Source organism: Heptranchias perlo, chromosome 20 (assembly GCF_035084215.1).
Source record: "Heptranchias perlo isolate sHepPer1 chromosome 20, sHepPer1.hap1, whole genome shotgun sequence".
Lineage (NCBI taxonomy): Eukaryota > Metazoa > Chordata > Chondrichthyes > Hexanchiformes > Hexanchidae > Heptranchias > Heptranchias perlo.
In genome coordinates this window covers 37,240,663-37,263,679 of record NC_090344.1, presented here as the reverse complement: position 1 = coordinate 37,263,679, position 23,017 = coordinate 37,240,663, and the positions used below count along the sequence as shown (strand labels likewise).

Here is a 23,017-nt window from a genome sequence, read left to right as displayed (position 1 = left end):
GGTGATAGGATTCGATGAAGTTGGGTGGGCTGAGCCTCGTGTGGAGCATTAACACCAGCATAGACCAGTTGGGCCGAATGGCCTGTTTCTGTGCTCTACATTCTATGTAATTCTATGGAACAGTTGGTCCTCATTATAATGCTCTCCAATATATCACTGCCTCCATTATGATTCAATATTTCCAATGATTGCCATTTTTATAGAATATGGAATTCATTTTAAAAATGATAATTTATGTTTTTCTTACAGGCCATAATTAGAAACAAAAAGACTGGGAGATACTGGAAATCTCAAATAAAAAACAGGCAATACTGGGAATACACAGCAGGTCACTCAGCATCTGAAAGAGAAAGACAGATTTAGGTGACAGATTTTATTAAAGGCAACATTGGAGACAAACTGGAATAGATTTAGATGCAGTTGGGCAAGAGGAATAGAGAGAGAGCAGAAGGCCATAAACAAATCAAAATGGAAATAATTCATACCTGTGGCTTTTAGCAAAGATGAAAGTACTTCATAAAGTTATAAATGCAGCGAGCAAGATATCTGACTCATCCCTGCTGCTCTTGTTTGTTATGGTGCCTAACATCACTCAATGGAACGACCGCTGCCCTTTGTACATCCTTTAAAATCTGGTTTATTAATTTTCTGACTTGACATCTTTCAAATTAGATGCATCACGTTCAGATCTAAACATAATACCAATGAGAACTTCAGAACTATGAAAGAAAATTTAACCACGTGTACAAGGTACAATTCAGCAAATGTTAATACAACCTCCTCTTCCTTAATAATGAAGACAATGGGCCCGATATTAGGAGGGAGGCGGGTTGCCAGCGGGGGGTCAACTGGGCGTGTGGGTAACGTGCCCAGTGAAATCGGTGGGTTCCCCACGCGATCGTAAGTAAATTGAAGCCACTTACCTTGGCTTCCGGGTTTCGCGCTGGAAAGCTGCGCAGCGGGCAGACTGCGCACCCGCATCATAGGCTGTCAGCTGGAGGAGTCCCATTTAAAGCGGCAGTCCTCCACTGACTGATGCTGCAGAAAATAGGCAAAATTACAACATGGAGCAGCCCAGATGGAAGGCTGCTCGCCGGTTTCATGATTCCTCACTCCAGGTCTTACTGGATGGGGTGAGGAGGAGGAGGGAGATCTTCCACTCGGTAGACGGGAGGAAGTGGGCCTGCCTCTGCCACCATGAAGGCCTGGCTCGAGGTGGCAGAAGAGGTCACCAGCACCACCAACATATCACGCACCTGCATACAGTGCAGGAGGCGCTTCAATGACCTAACCAGGTCAGCCGAAGTGAGTACTCTTACTCATTTCCCTACACTCCATCTGCCACATCACCACCCCCACCCCACATCTCCTTCTGCACTGCCAATACTACTCTATCACATCACTCCTCACACCCACTGAACCCTCATCCTCATCTTACCTGCACTTACTCACCTCCTCAGTACTCATCCCACCACCACCACTCAACCCAATCCTCATACAATCTCATGGCTCTGTCTCATACTCACCCTCTGATGCATCTCTTTCACGGTCAGCCTCACCCAACCTGCCACTACCTGTGCTGCAGCCACAGGGCATGCATCACGTATGTGTAGTAGGCAGCGTAAGGCAAATGTGTCGTGAGCATGAAGGGGATGCACAAGGGTGTTTAAGGGTTTGTCATGATTTTTACTTATATTTGATTTCTGATCAACTCACATTACATCTTCTATTGTCACCACTACTGCCACGTCTTGGCCATTCTTGACTGGCTTGTGCAATAATGCCCTTTCATGAGGTTCTCCATGAACAACCTTGACGCCATCCGTTGGGTCACCCTACAGCGGATGTATGTGTAGTTGCACGACTACTTTGTGCAGGTGCCTGTTGTGCAGCATTGTGTTGTGTAGCTCCACGTGGCGGAGGTGGACGGCATGCTGGCGAGGCTGGTGACGTTGCTCGGCCACCACTGGAGTGATGAATGCAACAATGGACACCTCCCCCCCATCCTGACGGTGTGATTGTGAGGAGGTCCACAAAGTAGGTAATTCTGTTTGGACAGGAGAGTTTAGGGTATGATTTAATAATTTGGAGTGTGGAGACAACGGTGTGGCAGGCAAAACTTTGTCCGAGGTGACAGAGTGCCTTGCTGCAATGAATGAGGGTTTACCCCGCATCTGTTAAATGGACCTTTGCAGCTGCCACTGGCTGCTGGCTGCAACACGTCTGTTGAAATAGGGAATGTTTCCCCCAGCATGGGAAACACGCTCTGGGTAGTCCAAAATCCGAATCCTCCTAAAATTTCCAACTAATGAGGTCTGTAAACGACCTCAAGGACCCAGATAATGATCTTAAGTGGGATCCCGCCGACTTTGATTGCCGGTGGGAGTCCCGTATGCGGGGGCTGCGCGCGCACCGATTTGCGTCATTGGGGAACCTGGAAGTGAGCGGGTTGGAACCGGGCTCCGGACCTGCTCCGGGAATCCCCAATTTTAGGAGCCCCCGCCATGAACGCACCAGCTTGGCCATCCGAAAATTGACCCCAATGTATCTGATGAACAAATCTGAATTTTCAGTGCCTTCTGGTAGTAACAGCACCATTTTTGGAGCGTGAATATAATGGTGCAAGATGAGACAAAAGTTGATCTAATTTCACTAATTAAAATGTTTTTATTATATGTTGGCATTATCATTTATTTTCATTGACAAGTATTCCTACTGTATCCACCCATCTAAAAGAATAACTAGCAGATACAACAAAAACTTTTAAACTGAAATTCTGCAATGATCTGATGTGTCAAGTACATAGAATTACATCGAATTTACAGCACAGAAACAGGCCGTTTGGCCCAACTGGTTTATGCCGGTGTTAATGCTTCACACGAGCCTCCTCCCACCCATTTCATCTAACCCTATGAACATATGCTTCTATTCCTTTCTCCCTCATGTGTTTATCTAGCTTCCCCTTAAATGCATCTAAGCGATTCGCCTCAACTATTCCTTGTGGTAGCAAGTTCCACATTCTAATCCCTCTGGGTGAAGAAATTTCTCCTGCATTCCTTATTGGATTTATTAGTGATTATCTTATGTTCATCACCCAAGTTTTGGACTTCCCCATAAGTGGAAACATCTTCTCTACGTCTACCCTATCGAACCCCTTCGTAATTTTAAAGACAGTTATCAGGTCAACCCTCAGCCTTCTGTTTTCTAGAGAAAGGAGCCCCAACCTGTTCAATCTTTACGAAGAAAAGTACGAAGCAAGGACAGCTAAGATATGAGTTTGCACACACAGTTCTTGGCTGGGCTGTCTGGGGAAGTGGAAACTTAATTCCCTTATTAAGTGAGAGAGCCAAAAAAGTGCTCTCTGACAAAATCTGGTGGATGGTTGCAGAGCTGTGTTGGCAGAGGTTTGGCTGCAGCGCACCTGATCACAATTACAGGTGCATGACAAAGCAGAAATAATACTGAGAGAAAATTATTTTTAAAAAGATGACCGAAGCTGAAATTGTGCTGAAATCCTGCATTTTACTGGAGAACACCATATTGTTTATTGACATAACTTTTTACACACTAGTAGTGCAACCTGAACCAATGCAATCTGCACCTTCACATTTAAAGCCTCAGTATCACTTGTGTGGATATCCCTCCAGATCAACTCAGACTAACACTGTCTCCAAAAAGACTATTTCTAAAATTCTTGACATGCTATTTATCGCAGTGATTAAATCAATTGACATTCTCTCAGTGTTCATCGCCTGCAGTCGCCTGGTAGTTTCTTCATTAAGCAGAGCAAATTCAACATGAGATGAGGCCATAGCTCACCTGTTTGAATAAAGAAGGGCAATCTGTGTCTTACAAGTACAATAACAGCAACACATAATACGAGTGATTGCAGTGAAATGCCGTTAACTAGCTCTTCTCTCAGAGGTAAATTGTATTCTCCTTTTATTATTTGCCTTAACAATGGTAGCCTTCCTTTCTAGTAAAATATAGGAGATGCAGTGTCTGTCATTTCTAAAGCCATAGTTTCTCTAGATCCCGGCTTGTTTGTGGCCCTGAATCAGATGTTCACCACTGAATTTCCAAGGTAAGAGAATCAGCAATGCAATTGTCGTTATCAAGGTGTTCTTGGCTCTAACTCTCGGAATATGAAGCTGGCGCCCTTGACAGATGATCCCCCAGAGAGAGATGTTTCAATCTCAGCTGGGCCAACTGGTGAAAGCACTGACAGGAGGCAATGATGTTTCTCATCAGGGAGAGTTTGAAAGTTGGCAGAATAAGCTTGTTGCTTTTCACCTGTGGCTGCGTCCAGGAAACATTCATCCACTCTCCCAACTGAAGCAAGGGTGAACTTGGAGAGGAAGATTACAAAAAAAAACCCCTATAAAGTCAGAAAGCTTACCTTTAAATATATATATTGTGTAAATTTTAGTGCTGAACATCACAGACAATAAAAATGAAGAAATCGGGGAAATTTCCTTACAAACACAGCTCACAAAACAAATGCAAGATTGTGCAGTCCTGTCATATTTTAACAGTCACACCAGAGCCTCAACTATTTTGTCTCCTCTCTCCCTCAGGATTCTAGAGTATATCCCAGCTGTTACAGCTGCTACCTTATCCAAAACATACGTGTATGGGGGGTAATTTTGCAAATTTGTGCTCCAAGATCTGAATTTTGCCTGCTGGGAGTGCATATTAGGAATTTGGACACATCCCTCCGACGATTTCCCATCCATTAATTCCTGAATCCATAAAATTATCCGTACATTGCAAAAATTCCCGAGCCAAAACAATTGTCCACAGTCTTCACTTGTGAAAAACACATTTTACACCTGCCATTTCCTGATTCTTTGTCATATATCGGGCCAATTCGCCTTTTAAATGATCTTGTTCTCGTCTGAACTCCTTCCAACACCTTTTTTCTTTTCGAAAGGGTTTGACACCAGTTTCCTTAAGCACTTCCCTCATAAGCTGAAACCTGTATCTTTTACTCTCAGTCATACTGAGTTAACATAGCCCAGGTCTAACAATGAATCCCGATTACACTATGTTGCTTGTGGAAAACACACAGGCTGCCCACTGCATCACCTGTCAATTTAGAAAGCAGAAAATATTCACAATGTTGCTCCATTGACTAGATTTATTTACAATAAAATGACTCACAGAAGCAGAAACTTTGCCAATTTACGATACGATACGTTTTATAATTTACAGTTCATATAATTAAAGTGACTGTTTGAAAGAGTCGAGTGTTTCCCCAGCACTTCTGGCAAATACTTTAAGTTCTGAACATACGAAAATGACAATACAGGAAAAGACCCACTGGTCCATCTAGCCTGTCCAATAAAGCTGCTTACGTAATTCCCTCACTCCTGATTCATGTAGCTGCACAAAGGACAGGACTAAAAGCGAGCAGTCAACCCTGGGACATTTATCCATCTGATCTCCTTTTACATGAAAGCATGTTTTTTATTCCCCAAAGAAGTCAAGCACATAAAATGTTTGCAGTCTTCACACCTTAGGAAACAATATGATAATACCTTCTAACAGGTGAATTTAATTCCTTGGACTTTTCCACAACTTCGCTATAATATTTTAACACATAGCAGTGAAGAGAAACCACGTATAAGCCATCTTCATTATCCCAGGGTGAATCCAACAAAGTTCAGATGAACATTTAATGTAAAGTGCTCTTAAGCAATCTAATCCTGCTGAAGGCTATTTACAATGCAGCCAGGCACCTGGATCAGCATCCACAGACTAACTCTGCCCCAGAATAAAGGACATTTTCATAATTATATCTCTGGAACATAGTCTGGGAATTTCCTCAGAACTGCCGTAACTTTGTCGGAAGTGCGGCAGAAGCCCCGTCTATGCATGTAAACATGGTCTCCACTGCACTTCCAGCAAAGTTACGGCGCAAAGCGAGAGCAGCTCAGAGGAAATTTCCAGCCATAGTTAATCTTTAATATTGACTTGGTTTCAGCTATCTCAAACTTCATAAAACTAAAGATAAGAAAAATCCTAATTTTGTCACTGACCTACGTGGTTGTAAACCCTCCACCTATTTCAAAGATGGCTCTCTTTTTAAAATCTAGTTTGCTTCTATTATTGCTGACATTAAGAAGTCTAACAGGAACTGTCTCGCTCAATGCATTTCTGTGCTTCATCCTGTCCCGAAGCAGGTTTTTCAACTTTGCAGGTCATCTCTCGTGAGCAGATTGGGAATCCAAGGCAGACAGAGGAGGATACCATGCTGCACCAAGAACAGAAGCACTCGAAGTATTTAAATCAGTTGCTGGTAACTGGAAAACCAAAGTGTTTTGCACTGAGTTGGAGCCTTTGACATTGTTAGGAGGAGGAAGGAAGTTAAGCACTTTGTCTTGAAAATAAGAAAATGCTAAGAGAAGCTGACATACGTATGGAAAAGACAGTAGAAAGTAAGGAAACTAACTAATTGGTGATAATGAATGAACTGTAATTAAGAAGTCTCAACTATTGAGTTGGAAAAGTAATTGTACTTTTTTAAACTGGGCCTTTATTTTAAGCTGAGTGGTTTCCGTGGCTCTCAGTTCTCAATCTCTTTCACGAGCCAAAATTCACATACACTTTGACCAAAATGCCTGACTCCTTGGATATTAACCCTGGTTTTAATTTGTCTAGCAGTCTTCTTAGTATTGTACAATCTGTGAAATAATTACTATGTGCACAAATTTTTCAACAGGTTGCAGAGCAGTTGAATGTTTCAGTGATTTAAATTTGCCGTTCCCATATTTAAAGAAGGAGCGTTGCCAACAGGAACCATCTCAAACACAAAGATTGAACTGCTTCCTTGAATATTTTTGGTAAAATAACTACTACTGAGGACATGACAGGTGGCAAGTGCCTAAGTAAGAGTTAGTGTCGGAGAGTGTGAAGGGGGCTGGAATACAAAGGGATGGAAGTTATGCTATAGTTCTATAAAGCTCTGATTAGACCGCATCTGGAGTACTGCATTCAGCCTTGGGGGGATGAAGCGCAGATTCACCAGAATGATATTGGGACTAAAAGGGTTAAATTATGAGGACAGGTTGCATGGACTAGGCTTGTATTCCCTTGAGTATAGAAGATTAAAGGGTGATTTAATTAAGGTGTTTAAGATGATTAAAGGATTTGATAGGGTAGATAGAGAGAAACTATTTCCACTGGTGGGTGTGTCCAGAACAAAATTAGAGTTTGGCCGTTCAGGGATGATGTCAGGAAGCATTTCTTAACACAAAGGGTAGTGGCAATCTAGAACTCTTTCCCCCAAAAGACTGTGGATGCTCAGTCAAGTAAAACTTTTAAAATTTAGACTGATCAATTTTTGTTAGGTAAGGATATCAAGGGATATGGAGCAAAGGTGGGTAACTGGAGTTGAGGTACAGAACAGGCTCGAAGGGCTGAATGGCCTATTCCTGTTCCAATCAGCACTGAGCCTTTGTTGTGCATTTCAGTGCCAGCATTAACATCAAGAAGAAGGAACCACGATGACCTCAGTGTTCCTCAACAGCTGCCAGCCACAGAGGACCTAACAGATAACGCACGACATCCAAGCAGATCATTATCTGTCAGGAGACTTGGCATGGCATGTTTCCGCAAGCTGTTTTTGAAGCTTATAGAAATGCAAGTATATTCTCCAAGGAAGCAGATATACGAAACAATCTTTTGTAAAATGATTTTATGGAGAGAGTATCTTACACTGGAAGCACCTCTCCTTTAATTAATCCAGAATATTGCAGCAAACTTCTCTTGCTAATTCACCTTTCTCATACAGTCAGCATGGTAAATCCTTCAAACCAGTCCTTTCCATTCATGTCACCAACACTGAATGTTGAAAAAAACATTTAAAAAATACACAAACGGATGCAAAAACACCAAAGGAAGTCAAAGGTTTTTTTTTCGGTAAATGACATAATTTTTAAAAAGCGGTGACTGAGAGATAACCTCTTAGGATGGAGGATGTGTTAATAATTGACTTAATCAAAATCTAAACAAGAAATGATAAAAACTTTTAGCGAGGATTTGTGTAAAGGAACTGAATGTCTTCTCATGAATTTTTTAAATCTAATTACCAAGAGAAAGGCTGTGTTCATAACTCAGATCAAAGGAGTTGTGAACGAGTTATAGTCAGCCCTATAAGTGCAAACAAAAACTGGATTTCACTAGGAAGCACGAAGCAGTATTCATACCATTCTGTGTTTTTAAGTACGTATTAATACATATTGTATCATTTTCCTTAGGCTAAGCAAGTTGAATAACTGCTGATTGATATCAGAGCCATTGTGATGATACTTTTAGTTACACATGTTTTGGGGGCTACACAGCTGTTATAATAACAGAAATTAATATTTTACTTTGAAAAGCTAAGTACCATTGGAGCTAATAACTCAGATGCCACAAGTTTATTTTTCAGAAACATTCTCATCTCCATTGTCCTTTTTAATATATATTTTCCACAGCACAGTTCTATTTGTTGTTAGCTATTTTATATAATTATAATTATTTTTGGTACTTTTTCCTTCCTGTCCCTTATCTTCCTGTACACTTGATCTCGGCACTGATAGGGTGGTCTCTCCACCTGCTCCCAGGCTGCCACCAATGCCCTCTGTATCTGGCCATCAGTGGACGGTAGGTAAGACGCTCTCCTCCAATTCTCTCTCTGCTCTCCACTTGGCACTTCCCACTCAATGCAGGTCAAATTGGGAAAGAAGATTGGATTGGAAAACTGATGTGTTTCCCCATTCTGAGACTCAAAGTTACACAAGATTAGGGCTCATGGGATTGGGTGTAATATATTAGCATGGATTCAGGATTGGTTAACAGGCAGAAAACAGAGAATAGGAATAAATGGGTCATTTTCAGGTTGGCAGGTTGTAACCAGTGGGGTGCCACAAGGATCAGTGCCTGTGCCTCAGCTGTTACAATCTATATTAATGACTTAGACGAGGGGACTGAGTGTTACGCATCCAAGTTTGCTGACGATACAAAGCTAGGTGGGAAAGTAAGCTGTGAGGAGGACGCAAAGAGACTGCAAAGGGATATAGGCAGGTTAAGTGAGTGGGTGAGAAGGTGGCAGATGGAGTATAATGTGGGGAAATGTGAAATTATCCGCTTTGGTAGGAAGAATAGAAAAGCAGGATATTTTTTAAAAGGTGAGAGACTAAGAAATTTTGGTAGCCAGAGAGATCTGGGTGTCCTTGTACACAAATCACAAAAAGTTAACATGTAGTTACAGCAAGCAATTAGGAAGGCAAATGGTATGTTAGCCTGTATGACAAGGGGGTTGGAGTATAAGAGTAAGGAGGTCTTGCTGCAATTATACAGGGCTTTGGTGAGACCACACCTGGAGTACTGTGTACAGTTTTGGTCTTCTTACTGAAGGAAGCATATACTTGCCTTAGAGGGAGAGCAACGAAGGTTCACTAGATTGATTCCTGACATAAGAAGGTTGTCCTATGAGGAGAGATTGAGTATAATGGGCCTATATTCTCTGGAGTTTAGAAGAATGAGAGGTGATCTCATTGAATCATATAAAATTCTTCGAGGGCTTGACAGGGTAGATGCGGAGAGTCTGTTTCCCCTGGCTGGAGAGTCTAGCACTAGGGGTCATGGTCTCAAGATAAGGAGTCGGCCATTTGGGACTGAGATGAGGAAAAATTTCTTCACTCAGATGGTGGTGAATCTTTGGAATTCTTTACCCCAGAGGGCTGTGGATGCTCTGTCATTGAGTGTATTCAAGACTGAGATCGATGGATATTTGGACACAGGGAATCAAGAGATATGGGGATATGGCGGGAAAGTGGAGTTGAGGTAGAAGATCAGCCATGATCTTATTGAATGGCGGAGCAGGCTCAAGGGGCTGTATGGCCTACTCCTGCTCCTATTTCTTAAGTTCGAAGTGTTGACGTTTTAAGGCTGAGCACCACCACACTGTCCTCTGGAGCACATTGATAAGATTATGGCCTAGATGCTCTCCCGCGCAGAGTGCATACCCTGCACATGAACGGAGAGGCCTGAGGAGCCCGGATATTGGGCCTGGGACCTCAACGGAATGAAAGCGGTGCTGCAGGAGGAGCCCAACGAAGAGGAGTGGACAATGATTGGGCCATTGCTAGTGCCGCAGCAGCCCACGGGTATGTGATAGCCTTGGGGAGGGATTGCTGGCCTGGGGGGATATCTAAATTAAGGCGGTTAGCACAGCTATGCCCACAACTATACTCAAAGCCACATCGCGAGCGCAGCCTCATTTTGCTGGACTTGCAAAAATCAGGGCTTTAACATTGATATAATGCTGTTTTATTCTGTTCTAATTTTTCTGCAGTCCTATGTGCGAGAGAAGACACGTCAAGTATAAGGGAGATGGAGATCTTCCACCTTTATCACAAAGTAAACACAATTAGAACCCTGAATTATTTTGTGACACACATGCAGTGTTGTGAAGGAGATCCTTTACAATAAAATGACCTGACAGTCACACTTTTTAAACATGCAAATTAATATTTGTCAAATCCTTTAAAGCAGCATCAACCCATCGCATTGAAGGTTGCCAGTGAATGGGAAAAAAGAAAAGGTTTCCTGTTTTATTCCGTACGTAATTCTGAGGGACATTCTGACCTGTCTGGGGCAACCTGGTAGTTCTTTTTCATTGTAAATATGTATTTTTTCTGACGTCGGTTGCGAGTAAAAGCTGAGTAATTACCAGTGCCTCCAAGTCTGTTTTAATGTCACAAATGAAAAGCTCCCCCCACCCACTGCAGTGTTCACATAATTGTTATGTTCAATGCAAAGCAAATTCCCCTGGCCAACAGCTATTCCATTTCCGTTGTACGTGTGCAAAAAATAGACAATGCTGGTTATTTGTTTAATGACGATCAATTTAAAAGTTCCATCAGAATACTTGCTTTCATTGCCCTCATATGCACCTATCACTGGCCAAGGAGGCATGCAATAATCTGCTCCCAGACTTGCTCCTTGATTATGGAGAGGCTAATTCAGCAACAGTCAGAAACTGGTGTGAATTATCCCTTCACTCGGCAGTGAAATGATTTTTCACTATGACACAATATTCATGCACCTTTGTACATCTCATTTGTAGTAAGTTGAGGTAAAAGTCTAACTATAGTGCACAATATGTAAGAAGTTTTGCTTTGGATAAACACGACAGTGACAGCTTCGGTGTGAAGTGGGGTCGTTTTGCACCAATGTTAAAGTTGTAGTGTAAACCTGGAGTCAAGGCCCAGCCGATCACAGGAGCAAAGCAGAGTGAGTCTCCCTGGAGGATCGAGTCTCTGCTTCATTCTGGAGTCAGATTTATACTACAACTAGAATTACATAGAATTTTACAGCACAGAAACAGGCCAATCAGCCCAGCTGATCTATGCCGGTGTTTATACTCCACATGAGCCTCCCTCCGCCTTACTTCATCTCATTCCATCAACATATCCTTCTATTCCTTTCACCCACTACAGTTGTAGTGTAAATGCAGCCTAATTTGTTTTAGACACTTGAGTTTGCTGAAAAGGCCCTAACATTTTGAAATTTGAGCTTGAAGCCTAATCTATTCTTGGTAACGTTTTCAGTATACTTTTATAAGGTGAAACATACTTGTGCTAAATTTGTAAACCTTCTTTCCAACCGTAAATTGAATTCACCCACCCCATTATTACCTTTATAACAATTCAAATAATTGCTGGTTATTTGTTACATAATTTGGAGGCCTAACCCTTACACTATTACTTCCAAACACCTAATGAAACACTATAAAACTGCATGAATAACAGCAATTTTACTTCTATATTTAAAGCCGAACCGCCGTCAAGATATCCTTAGTCAAGCTGAACTTTAAAAGGAGCCACTTTAATCTTTCGTGTGGGCTAATGTGGGTGTCAGGTATGCTAAATTAAAAGTGGAACAAATTAGTGTGTAAGACTGTTAGGTTATCTTAGTCATGTTTGGACAAACTCACATTAAGTCATCTAGACGCTACCTAGAACTTTAGGGTATTACTGATAAAGGTATCACCAATGGAACATTTCTCTTCGTCTCAATGATAAACCTACATTTAACACTTATTCCAGGACCAGTGGAGTCCACAAATGAAACATATTAATGGGGACAAACTACAACTATCTGATGCAGGATTTTTTTTAGTACTCCACCTACCGTAAGGTAAATGGAATGCAGAACACTGACTTGGTCTGGTCACCAAAAAACTTATTTAATTTCTCTCCTCTTTACGCAATGCAGGCACAATCCCACCCTATGGTGTTGCTCTAACAGCCCCTGGAGACAATAACACTGCTTCATTCACATTTACACACTGTCACAAAAGTGTGGGCTGCTATTGGTGGCATCAACGCCATGTAAAAGTGCACTGAGTGTCAGCTTTGCAATTGGAGTTAATGATGCAGCTAAGCTGTTCCACTATTTCACACAGAACCTGTCAGAATAGTAAAATACACTTGTGTGTGTGCATCTCCATGTTTTGGAGATCTATAAAGAGATTACACATCAATATTCTGAATTGGTGAGGAAAATATTAAAGGGAAAAAAAGTCGCCGTTAAAGCCAAACATTTGAGAAAAAAAAATGTTGCCTCATACTTCACTTCTTCTAGCCTTACCCAAGGATTTGGCTTCCTGATTATTCAGTGAGATGATTGCGTCGTCTGGTTGCTCGTAAAGGAGGAACTGGTAGCGGTGGTACCCTGTGCCAGATGGTGGGGTGGGTGGCCTGTACTCTGTCATGCAATGAAACAAAATTAAAGTCATAAATACCAACACTTTCACATTAAGGGGTCCTTTACTGAGAAAGCAATCACACGACTTATTTTTTAAAATTAGATATATTTATCAAGCACATCAACTCTCTCAAATGTGTATTACATTTCCTCTGGCTTTCTGCAGTAATCAGCATAAAAGTTAATGTCGAGTTGTGCAGAACTTTTAAATAGCTATCGAACTGCAAGACAGGTGTTGCTCTAACAGCCCCTGGAGACAACAACACACTCATTGTACATACAGCAATTTTACTTCTACATTTAAAGCTGAACCGCCGTCAAGGTATCCTTAGTCAAGCTGAACTTTAAAAGGAGCCACTTTAATCTTTCGTGTGGGCTAATGTGGGTGTCAGGTATGCTAAATTAAAAGTGGGACAAATAACCACACTCATTGTACATAAAAACAATACAAAACCATATTTGAGTGAATTAGTGTGTGAGAATGCTGTCCGTTCACCTTTAGGACCAGAACACAATGCCAAAAACGATAGAATAAAAGTCTCCTTTCTCTAAAATCTGTCAACGTCTCAAATGAAACGACTTGGCTGGTATCAACAGGATTGAAAGGAGAGAGAATTAGTTCAGCTAATCAGTTTGGATTCAAACCAGTCACATGAGGTAAAAGGACAGTAATTCTAACCCACTGCACCTAAACCATGTCCCTTAATTTTCTATTTATAGTAAGTTTTATCATAGAATAAAATTGTAAACCTTCACATTGATACATTAACTCAGGAGCACAATAGAAATTTCTGAGGAGACTAAATTTTATTCATTGGAATCGTACCAGAGCGTCATTTTTAGAACTGCAAGTATATTTGTTTACTGTAGATATAAATAGAAGTTACAATGCAGTAAAAGACCATTCAGGCCAACCAGTCCGTGTCGACGTTTACCCTCCATCTGAGCAAATAGTTCTAATCACATTTACCCACCCTGTTTCCATATACCTTCAAAGTCTTTTCCTTCATCCACCTTGCCAATCTCTGTGTGAAGAAGTTTCTCCTGCCCTCTGTTCTAAATCTCTTACATTTAATCTTGCATCGTTGTAGATGCACAGGTATTGTTCACGGTAAAGTAGTACATATTTCGATTATACCACTGGGCAGAAGTTGAGTACACTTTGACAAGTAGCTCATTCCTGATCCAGTAGAGCCTTTTCACCGTCTACGAGGCTCAAGTCAGAGGTGTGATGGAAGATTGAACACTCGTTTGGGGATGGGTGTAGCCACAACAACATTCAATGCCATCCAGGACATGATCAGCAAGCCTGCCACTGGATGCAACATTCACCCCTTCCACTACCATTGCACTGTGGCTATAGTATCTATTGGCTACAGGATGCACTGCAGCAACTCAAACAAGCTCCTTTCAACAGCACCTTCCTGCCCCTTGACCTCGACCACTGAGAAGGACAAGGTCATGGGAACATCAGCATCTTCAAGTTTCTCTCCAAGTCAGACACCACCTTAACTTGAACATAAGCCGTCATTCCTTCATTGCCGCTGGGTCAAAGTCTTGGAATTCCCTAACTAACACATTTGCGGCAGCACCATCACCACAGTAACTACAGTGGTTCAAGAAGAAGACCCAGCACCACCTTCTCAGGACAACTAGGGATGGGCAATAAATTCACCTTTGCCAGGGTTGTCCACATCCTGAGAACAAACAGAACAAAAATACAGGTAATGCAGTGCAGAAGCTGAGATGGAGGATTATGCTTCCAAAGAAATGTGCTTGATGGGATTTGTACCAAATTGTATCAGAGCAGAGGATAGCTGGCTAAACCACAGTGAAAAAGTGCTGAAGTGCAAGTCATTCTTGAACTCTGAACACACTACTTTGCAAGCTGTTACAAAGCAGCATTGGTAGACATGTGGGAGCAGACTGGCTGACTGCCCAGGGAGTGGTGCATGCACTGTGTTCAAATAAATGAAGTCTGTTCATTAACTACTAAATTGTCCAGCTGCACTGATAGCTCTTCCATCATCTTTCTTTCCCATAGTTTGGTTTCAAAGGTCCAGAGCAGCCGTCTGTAATTTCGAACAGTGTTGAAGATAAAAATAAGTCTGCTTCGTTTGCTCCTGATGACACTGCCCTTGCAACAATATTCATTGCTCTTTACAGTCATTTCATGATAGAGTCAAACATCTAATCTGGTTATGAAGGATCCCATGACCTGCAAAGGTATAACTTGATTGACAGATTACAACAGGATCAATTAAAAGGGTATTGCCAGGCAATGGACTTGTTAATGTTCAAACAAAGCCAGTGAACCGTAATGTGTAGACGATATTGATGGGAACAGAGTGACATAGATCAAGAAATGACTGCTTGCAATGTTAGCACATTTAACATTTGTATGATATTCCTATTTTAACACAGACATTTTGTCAATTATTTTAAATAGGTTAGTGCCTCCTGTAAAATAGCAAAGGAATGTCATACAAATGCTTTAAGTGAACATCCCCTAATGTTCCCAACTGTAATTCTAGGCCACAGTGTTTATCACACAAATTGGCGTGGCTTCACAAATTAATTGTATCATAAGTCCTGAATGATACATCAACACTTGCACCATGACTGTGATCGATAAACTCTGTACCAATTCTACTGCCACCAAACACTTTTTTCATGGATTTTTTTTTAATTGAATGGCTTAAATTAAATTAATGGCTTGGGCTTTTCTAACGTCAAACCACAAATGCTTCCCTCTTTACCCTTGCCAGCGAGGCAAAGTCGATTTAAAAGTTATTTTTGTTGTCGTAACATCGTTTTTCACCTTCTAAAGCAGCCTCAGCAACTTTAGTGGGGATTGATTTGCTCCAAAGTGCAGCATAGCATGTGGATAATGTGCTGATGAACCCAGTGTGTTGTGAGGTGTGAACAGTAGCTATTGTTGGTGGCAGCAGAAATTAGACCAGGGCTGGGGTTTTCTGTTCCTGTGCTCACGAGCAGGTGATTTCCTCCCCCTCCTTTATTAGAATGAACGGGGTGGGGAATTCAAAGTTGGTGAGCAGAAAGGTGTCTAAAATTGGGGAATTTTACTATCTAGATTTTTTTTCCCAGTCCCGTGAAAGTGAAAAGGTAGTTGTGCTTTTAAAATCACAGTGTGATAAATTCTGCAACATACTGGAGTGCACGAAAATGATTTAACTTAATATTGCTACTTCAGGCTGTACAAATTTAAAGCTGGCCTTTCCAATAATCTTTGTGTGCTCAAGGCTGATTTGGAAGATGAAAAGTTGGTTAGCATAACAATACTTTTTAACTGACCCTGTCATTTCGTTGAGCAGAGCCTTTATATAATCTGAGAAAAATGCTGTCCAATAGAAATGCTGACTAACCACAGAGGTGGCGATGACAATAGCATTTTAGCCACATGCACTAATTTTAGTGGAAAACGCCTTACTTATACTTACACCATACAGATGCGTATGGGATAGAAATCGTTTGAGAAATAACAGAGAGCTCAAAGGCGCTCTCCATTTTTAGTGGTGAAATGGAGGAGCAAGTTCTGGCGTTTGCACATGCGCAGTGAAGCGCGGAAATCCGGAGCATGCTCCGAGTGGATCGCCGGCAAAATGAAAGTTGCGAATTAAAGGGCCATCGCACGCTGCAATCAGGGAAATCAATGAAAAAGCACAAACTTGCTTATCTTGCTGGAAAGTAACTAATGATGCCACCAAAGCGGTATGCTTAAAAATACAGATCTAAATTAAGTTTTAATAGTGCGGTAAGTCTTAATGATTGCCAAACAACTAAAAATTAACTTTTAAAAATATGGAATCTCATTATTCCTTATTTTAATAGCTTTTGGTCAATAAAAAATTTTAAAATTCAAAAAATTCAAATTTTTTTCTTTACTTTTCCCTTCTGTCTCTTTTATTTAATTCTATTGTTTCTTACCCTCTCTTTTTTCGCTGTCTATAACTGTTTTTACATTGATTTACAATGTTGTCACTTCCTGGTTTAACATTCCACGCCTGCAGAGGCAGCTGTTAAAAATGCTGTGATCTGATCGGTCGAGGGGAGAGGGATCCTCTCGCTTCTCCCAGGGTCCTAGCTTCACTTGAACTGATAATGGGCTCTTCTCTTCCTATTCGAGGAAGTGGCCTACTGCAGTAAGTTAGTGGGTTAGTATAAATCTATGGACTGGCGATAAGTGTTGCTTCGCCGCTCCAAGCAATTTCGACTTCTTGTGTATATTTACTTAAGAAACATCTACCACCACAAAGTAATCAAGAATGTAAAGCAATCACAGCGATCAAAAAACACTCTCACACTCTGTTTTTCTTCTTACCATTTTACCAGCAAATGCACAAAAAGGTTAAAATACACGTGTGTATGCCATGCGAATATAAGTACTGAGATCACACACCCAATGATGGTGTCTGTTACTCATTTTTGATTCACTAATCAGAAATGCAATTGGCCACATCTGGATTCCCAATTAGCCACATGTGGCTGGTGGCTAATGTAATGAACAACAGTGCTATAGAAACACATCTGATCAGCAGTACACATGATGGCAGAGCACGGCCACATTCTTTTCAAGCATTTTGAACAATTTAAATAGAGCGACCTCCACTCTAATCTTCTGCATAAAATGCACAGTTAATACTTTTCACAATCAATGGTACTGTCAGCACCAGGGCAAACTGGCAGTGTGCTGCCAACTTGCTTCCTGCCTTCCTTACAGCAGGAATTTCTGAACTACAAACTAAAAAGATCCTAAGGGCACACAACCCCCTTTAAAAAACACAGATATGAATGTTCACAATAGTTTTAATCTTGATGTAGATTTCTGCAGTGACCTATAGAAGATACAAGGATCTTATAGAGCTATACAAGATAATTATGGGAATGGAAAAGGCAAATCTGGAATATTACAAGAGTAGGACAAGGGAACACAGATTGAGGCTAGTAAAACGTAAATTTAAGACTCATCTCAACAAATTCTTCTTCACACAAAGAGTGATCAGAATATGGAATAGACTTCCAGATATAGTAACAGCAGCAAAATAAAACTCTGGGATCATTTGAGAAACAACTGGCAATGGGGTAGGATTTAAGATGGATGAATTAAGATGGGCTCAATGGTCTTCCTCATCCACAATCATTTTGTGATCATGTGTAACAAAGACACTACCACTTTTAAACTTTATGTGGTCTTTGCTATCTAAACTGCCTCCACCAGTATTACAGTTACTTGCATTCAGATGATCTGATCACTGTTTAACTCACAGAGTTTCACTGTCAGCAGGCAGCGCTCACATTAGACAAAGACATGCTCACAGCGAGAAAGATGACTGCAATTTCCATGCAACATCAACTTTTATCTCACAGTTCATTAAACTCCATCTTGTTTTAAAATGGTCAGCTGTATAAACGCATTGACTTTGGCAAAGCAGAGCGTGTTCTGAAAAAAATCTGTGTGCTGTACTTTCTATAGACAAGATAATTTAACATTATTTGAGGCAGCTCTATCCAGGTTTGTTACATGAAATATAGATGTTAAAAATAAAATGGGTATGCAACCAAAACCAATAATAATACTGATGTGGAGGTGGCAGAGTTATCTCTGCACTGAACTGGACAGCAGATGAGGAAATTTGCTGGTCTCAGGAAGGTTACTAAGTTAAGTACTGTATTGCGAACCTTTTGCTTAATTTCATAATGTTGCCGTAACAACAATTCATGGTAAGCTTAGTGTAGAATCACTGGCAACTGTACTTTCCAAACATACAGGAATGCCAATATTTCATCAGGGCACTCTGCATTGCTCCCATAGCAATGTGGTTGCCATGTGGACCATTATATATGCCAAGCAATGAACATCGAAACACAGCCATCACAAGGTGGTTGCTGGATGTTCACAGACTTGTATAAGGAGGCTGCTGCCCAGGACATCTGGAGGACACAGATCTTTTCTCTCATTCCTTATTCCAAAATAAATACCTTCTTTTAATCTGCTTGCAGAAGGAGACTGCATAACAAGTCCCAGCGCCTGCAAATAGAGGGGGTGCATCATTTAACCCTACCCTCCCTTGTGTGCTCTTTGATAGTCCTTTGTATCTGTGTTAATGTTGCTGGCTGTTCTTTGTACAAATGACTGCCTTAGTTTTGCAGATTGGTTTATCAATGGCAAAAGACTTTGGGTGTGATTTTAACCCTAGTCGCTTAGCAGAAACCAGGCAGGTGGGTAGTTAAAATCGCCCAGGTTGCTTACCCGCCCTGGAGCCACCGGGAGCTGCCCGGTTCCGATTTTAACCTGGCAAGACACCTGCCCAATGCCGGTGGGGTCCATTTTTACCTATGCAGGTCGGGTCCCGATTGAGTCATTAGGACCCAACTGCAATTTTAACCCTGTGACTTGATTGGGAATCTGCAGTAGCTTTCCTGCCAGGTGAAGATGGCAGGGAAAAGGATCAGGGCCAGAAGAGGCCCAAACAGTTACGTTTATTTTACTTTTCTTGTGGGGCTCCTCAAGGAATGCTTCGGCCTCTCCTCCCAATCATGAGACCCCTGCGGACGGCCCTGGTGGCCAATCAAGTCACCTACCCGCTGTCAGCGGGCTGTCTTTCTTACTGCTTCTCATTGGAATGGGTGGGAAGTCGGCTGGCGGGATTTAAACGAAGCCTGGGAATTAAAATGCCTCGAGCCTCAATTCTGAAGCAGTGGGTGCTTAATATCAAACAGCGAGGGAAGTTTAAGGTTTAGACACTTCTGAACTTCTAGAGTTATGACCTTGATCAAGCCACAATGGATGCAGAGGTAAGGTACAAATTTTGTAGGCAGTAACACCTGTGGAGTTACAAATACAACTATAACCGATTGAGATTAAGGTGCTACCAAGCTAGTGAGAGAAGTCTACAATTACAGCCCCCACCACTTATAGCGGGTGCATTGGTGTTAACACGATTCGTCCATTATAAGTGGTGGACAGTAAAACCATCATAGGTTGTAGGAATGAAGCATTAGCTCCAGACACGCTCCAGAAGATTCGGAGTGTGAACCGTTGGTTCGGTTTTGTACAAAGGGGGATTTTTTAAATGATTAAACCGCGACAGGTTTCTTCTACAGGCAAAACAGGGCTACCTGTGGCATCATATGAAGCTTGGCTTTCCTCCTATACCTATTAACTATCTCGCACATTAAACGAAAGCAGCCCCGGGCTTCAGAACTTGGATCAATCACATCCTGATACTGACTGGGGATTGTTGAATGAATGATATCCGTGTATCAATGTAATTTTGGAAATTATGAAAAGGGCTTCTTTGCTGCGATACAATGAAAAACAGGAAGTTTGTTACTGCTTCGGCAAGTACAGGGGATTGAGCTGCCCAAAATAACTGGCAAGCTTAATACAATATAAGCAGAGCCTTTGTAATTGACTGCTATGGTACTGGAAAATGGTTAGCGCTATTTGCCCGATATAGGTGACTGCCCATGATAAGCATGGACGGTGTAAGTAGTGAGGACTGTATTTGGAAAATCTGCAAAGAAAGAGTGCTTTGCCTGTGAAACTCTTTTATCAATTGTTTCAACAAGCTTTTGTTGCCTCCAGACTCGACTATTCCAATGCTCTCCTGACTGGCCTCCCATCTTACACCCTCCATAAAGTTGAGCACATCCAAAACGCTGCTGCCCGTATCCTAACCCGCACCAAGTCTCGCTCACCCATCACCCCTGTGTTCGCTGACCTGCATTGGCTCCTGGTCCAACAATGACTCGATTTTAAAATTCTCATCCTTATGTTCAGTTCCTCCATGGGCTGGCCTCTCCCTATAACCTCCTTCAGCCCTAAAAGAACTCTGCATTCCTCCAACTCTAGCCTCTTGTGCTTCCCCCGCTCCCTTCACCCCAACATGAAGTGGTTGGCCCTCTAAACACTGGTAGTGGCATAAAGGTGAGTCCTAATTGATTTCCTAAAGTGCAAATGCACCTGTCGGGCATATTTCGTCTGATCTTCCTCCTCCAGCAGGCACAAAGGATGCTTAGCAGGATATCCTTTACTCTTATAGAGGAAGCACACAACAGAAGATCCCTGGGGGAAAAGGCAAATATAACAGATGTGATCTGGCTTGAAGATGCTGCCAGTTACGTCATTTTTTGGCAAAAGAACAAAGGAACTAAATAGTGAAACAGATAAACAGTGAAGAAGCACTGCAACAGGTACAAATGAATGAAGTAGCTTCTCGCAACAAATCCAAACAAATAAGTCCACCTTATGAGACAGGACCCAACATACGGAAAAGGTCTTCCCATTCAGTACCATTTTAGAGAGGCTTTGAGCATCTGAAGAGTTATTCAAGCACTCCAAATAAAGTAAGGCCCCGTCTGCCCTCTCAGGTGGACGTAAAAGATCCTATGACACTAAGGGAAGCAGAGCAAGGGAGTTCTCCCCGGTATCCTGGCCAATATTTATTCCACACCCAACATCGCTAAAACAGATTATCTAGTCACTATTTCATTGCTGTTTGTGGGAGCTTGCTGTGTGCAAATTGGCTGCCATGTTTCCTACATTACAACAATGACTACACTTCAAAAAGTACTTAATTGACTGTTAAGCGCTTTGGGACATCCTGAGGTCGTGAAAGGTGGTATATAAATGCATCTTTCTTTCTTTCAAATACATTATCAGGGCTGCACTACATTGGCCCTGTGCACTGGACACTGAGCAAGCCTCTGTGTCCCATAATGGAAGGCGTCGGTGCCTGCCGGACAGTGGCATTATCTGCTGAATATTCAAACACATAAACTACTAAATTTTTGAAAGTAGCTTTTTATGCATTAGAACACAAAAACAAACCAATGTACAAAGAAAATTGAAGCACAAGCTGCCAATCAGACAAATGCTGGGCTTCAGTGATGTTTATGTTACTTTATAATGTGGCAACATGGTAATCTTTTATTTTACTGACAAAGTAAAATTACAACTTTGGTTTCAAGTAGGTAATCTCCAAATACTACCTTGGCAAAAAAAGGACTCAAAACATTTCACAGTTTTGAACTGTTTGGATATTCATGATGTCTTCATTTGATAGAATTAAAATCTCAATATAACATTTTTAGAATTTTCCTGTGTAAAGCATTTTTGAAGGACAGGAAATTTTTCATTTTAACTGCTGATAAATAAACGTTTGGTGGCTTAATATAATTCTTTCCATTTATTTGAGTTGGTTTCCCCTCTCCAGCAACCCCTCCTTGTCATGCCTCTTTCAGCAAGTTGCTGAGGATTCTCTCCCCTCTTCTGGTCAAATGGGATTGAGTTGGTGACTTTACAACTGAACCATTCCTGATCCCCTCAAATAAGAACTTGTTCTCAGCCAGATATTTAGATAAGCTAATAACTTTCACAGCGTCATGGCTGTTTTTTGCCTCAGCTGCTCCGTCATCTGCTGACAGGGATTGATATTCCCTCAATTCCTTAAGAATTTTTACATGTGGGCTTCATGGAAATAATGGAGCTCATTAAGGAGCTTCACTATGATATAGTTTCCTGCTGGAATATCTTGTGGTTAGGGAGATGTTGGCTAAAGCAAAAAGAAAACAAAGTTAGTCATGCATATGAATATATATGGCACTAATTTTACATTTTTAACAAACCACTTACTGACATTTCCAGGATGCACTGATCAGTATTTTCACAATGCATGAACAGGTCCTCCTTCCAACATTTTAGACAACAGAATTAGAGGATAGGCGATTTTCTGGCCTATGAATGAGACAACATAACCAGCTACACAAAAGATCACTGGTCTTTCTCACCCAAATTCAGAAAACATTTATGGATCCCAATAGTATTAGATCAGGGCATCAGCAACCATGGTTTCATGGCTACCATCATGATGACTAAAGAGCTGGATAATGAACAGCAGCTTTCCAAAGATCAGCATTAAGCACGTGGTATAAGGAAGAGCATAGAAGGATGAAAAGACGGAAGATTGAGGACGAGGAGGTGAAAAGCTGAGTTTATTTACCAGGGAAGCTGTATGCCCTACTAAAAGGCTGCCAGAAAGAGCTGAAGAGATGCACCACTTTTCTGGCCGCCGATGGAAAGAAATAACAAAGGATGAGGAAAAGAGAGGCCAGCTGACCCGATCAAAGAGAGGCCAGCTGACCCGATCAAAGAGAGGCCAGCTGACCCGATCAAAGAGAGGCCAGCTGACCCGATCAAAGAGAGGCCAGCTGACCCGATCAAAGAGAGGCCAGC

At 41.6% G+C, this 23,017-nt stretch overlaps 1 protein-coding gene across 1 annotated transcript in view; it reads right to left on the bottom strand.

Annotated features, from left to right (window-relative positions):
- Positions 1 to 23,017, bottom strand: part of LOC137335707 (phosphatidylethanolamine-binding protein 4) — a 332,391-nt gene that overhangs the window by 72,801 nt on the left and 236,573 nt on the right. Inside the window, exon 6 of the mRNA XM_068001006.1 lies at positions 12,643 to 12,759. Within this exon, the coding sequence (XP_067857107.1) occupies positions 12,643 to 12,759 (117 nt within the window). The remainder of the gene's footprint in view (positions 1 to 12,642; positions 12,760 to 23,017) is intronic.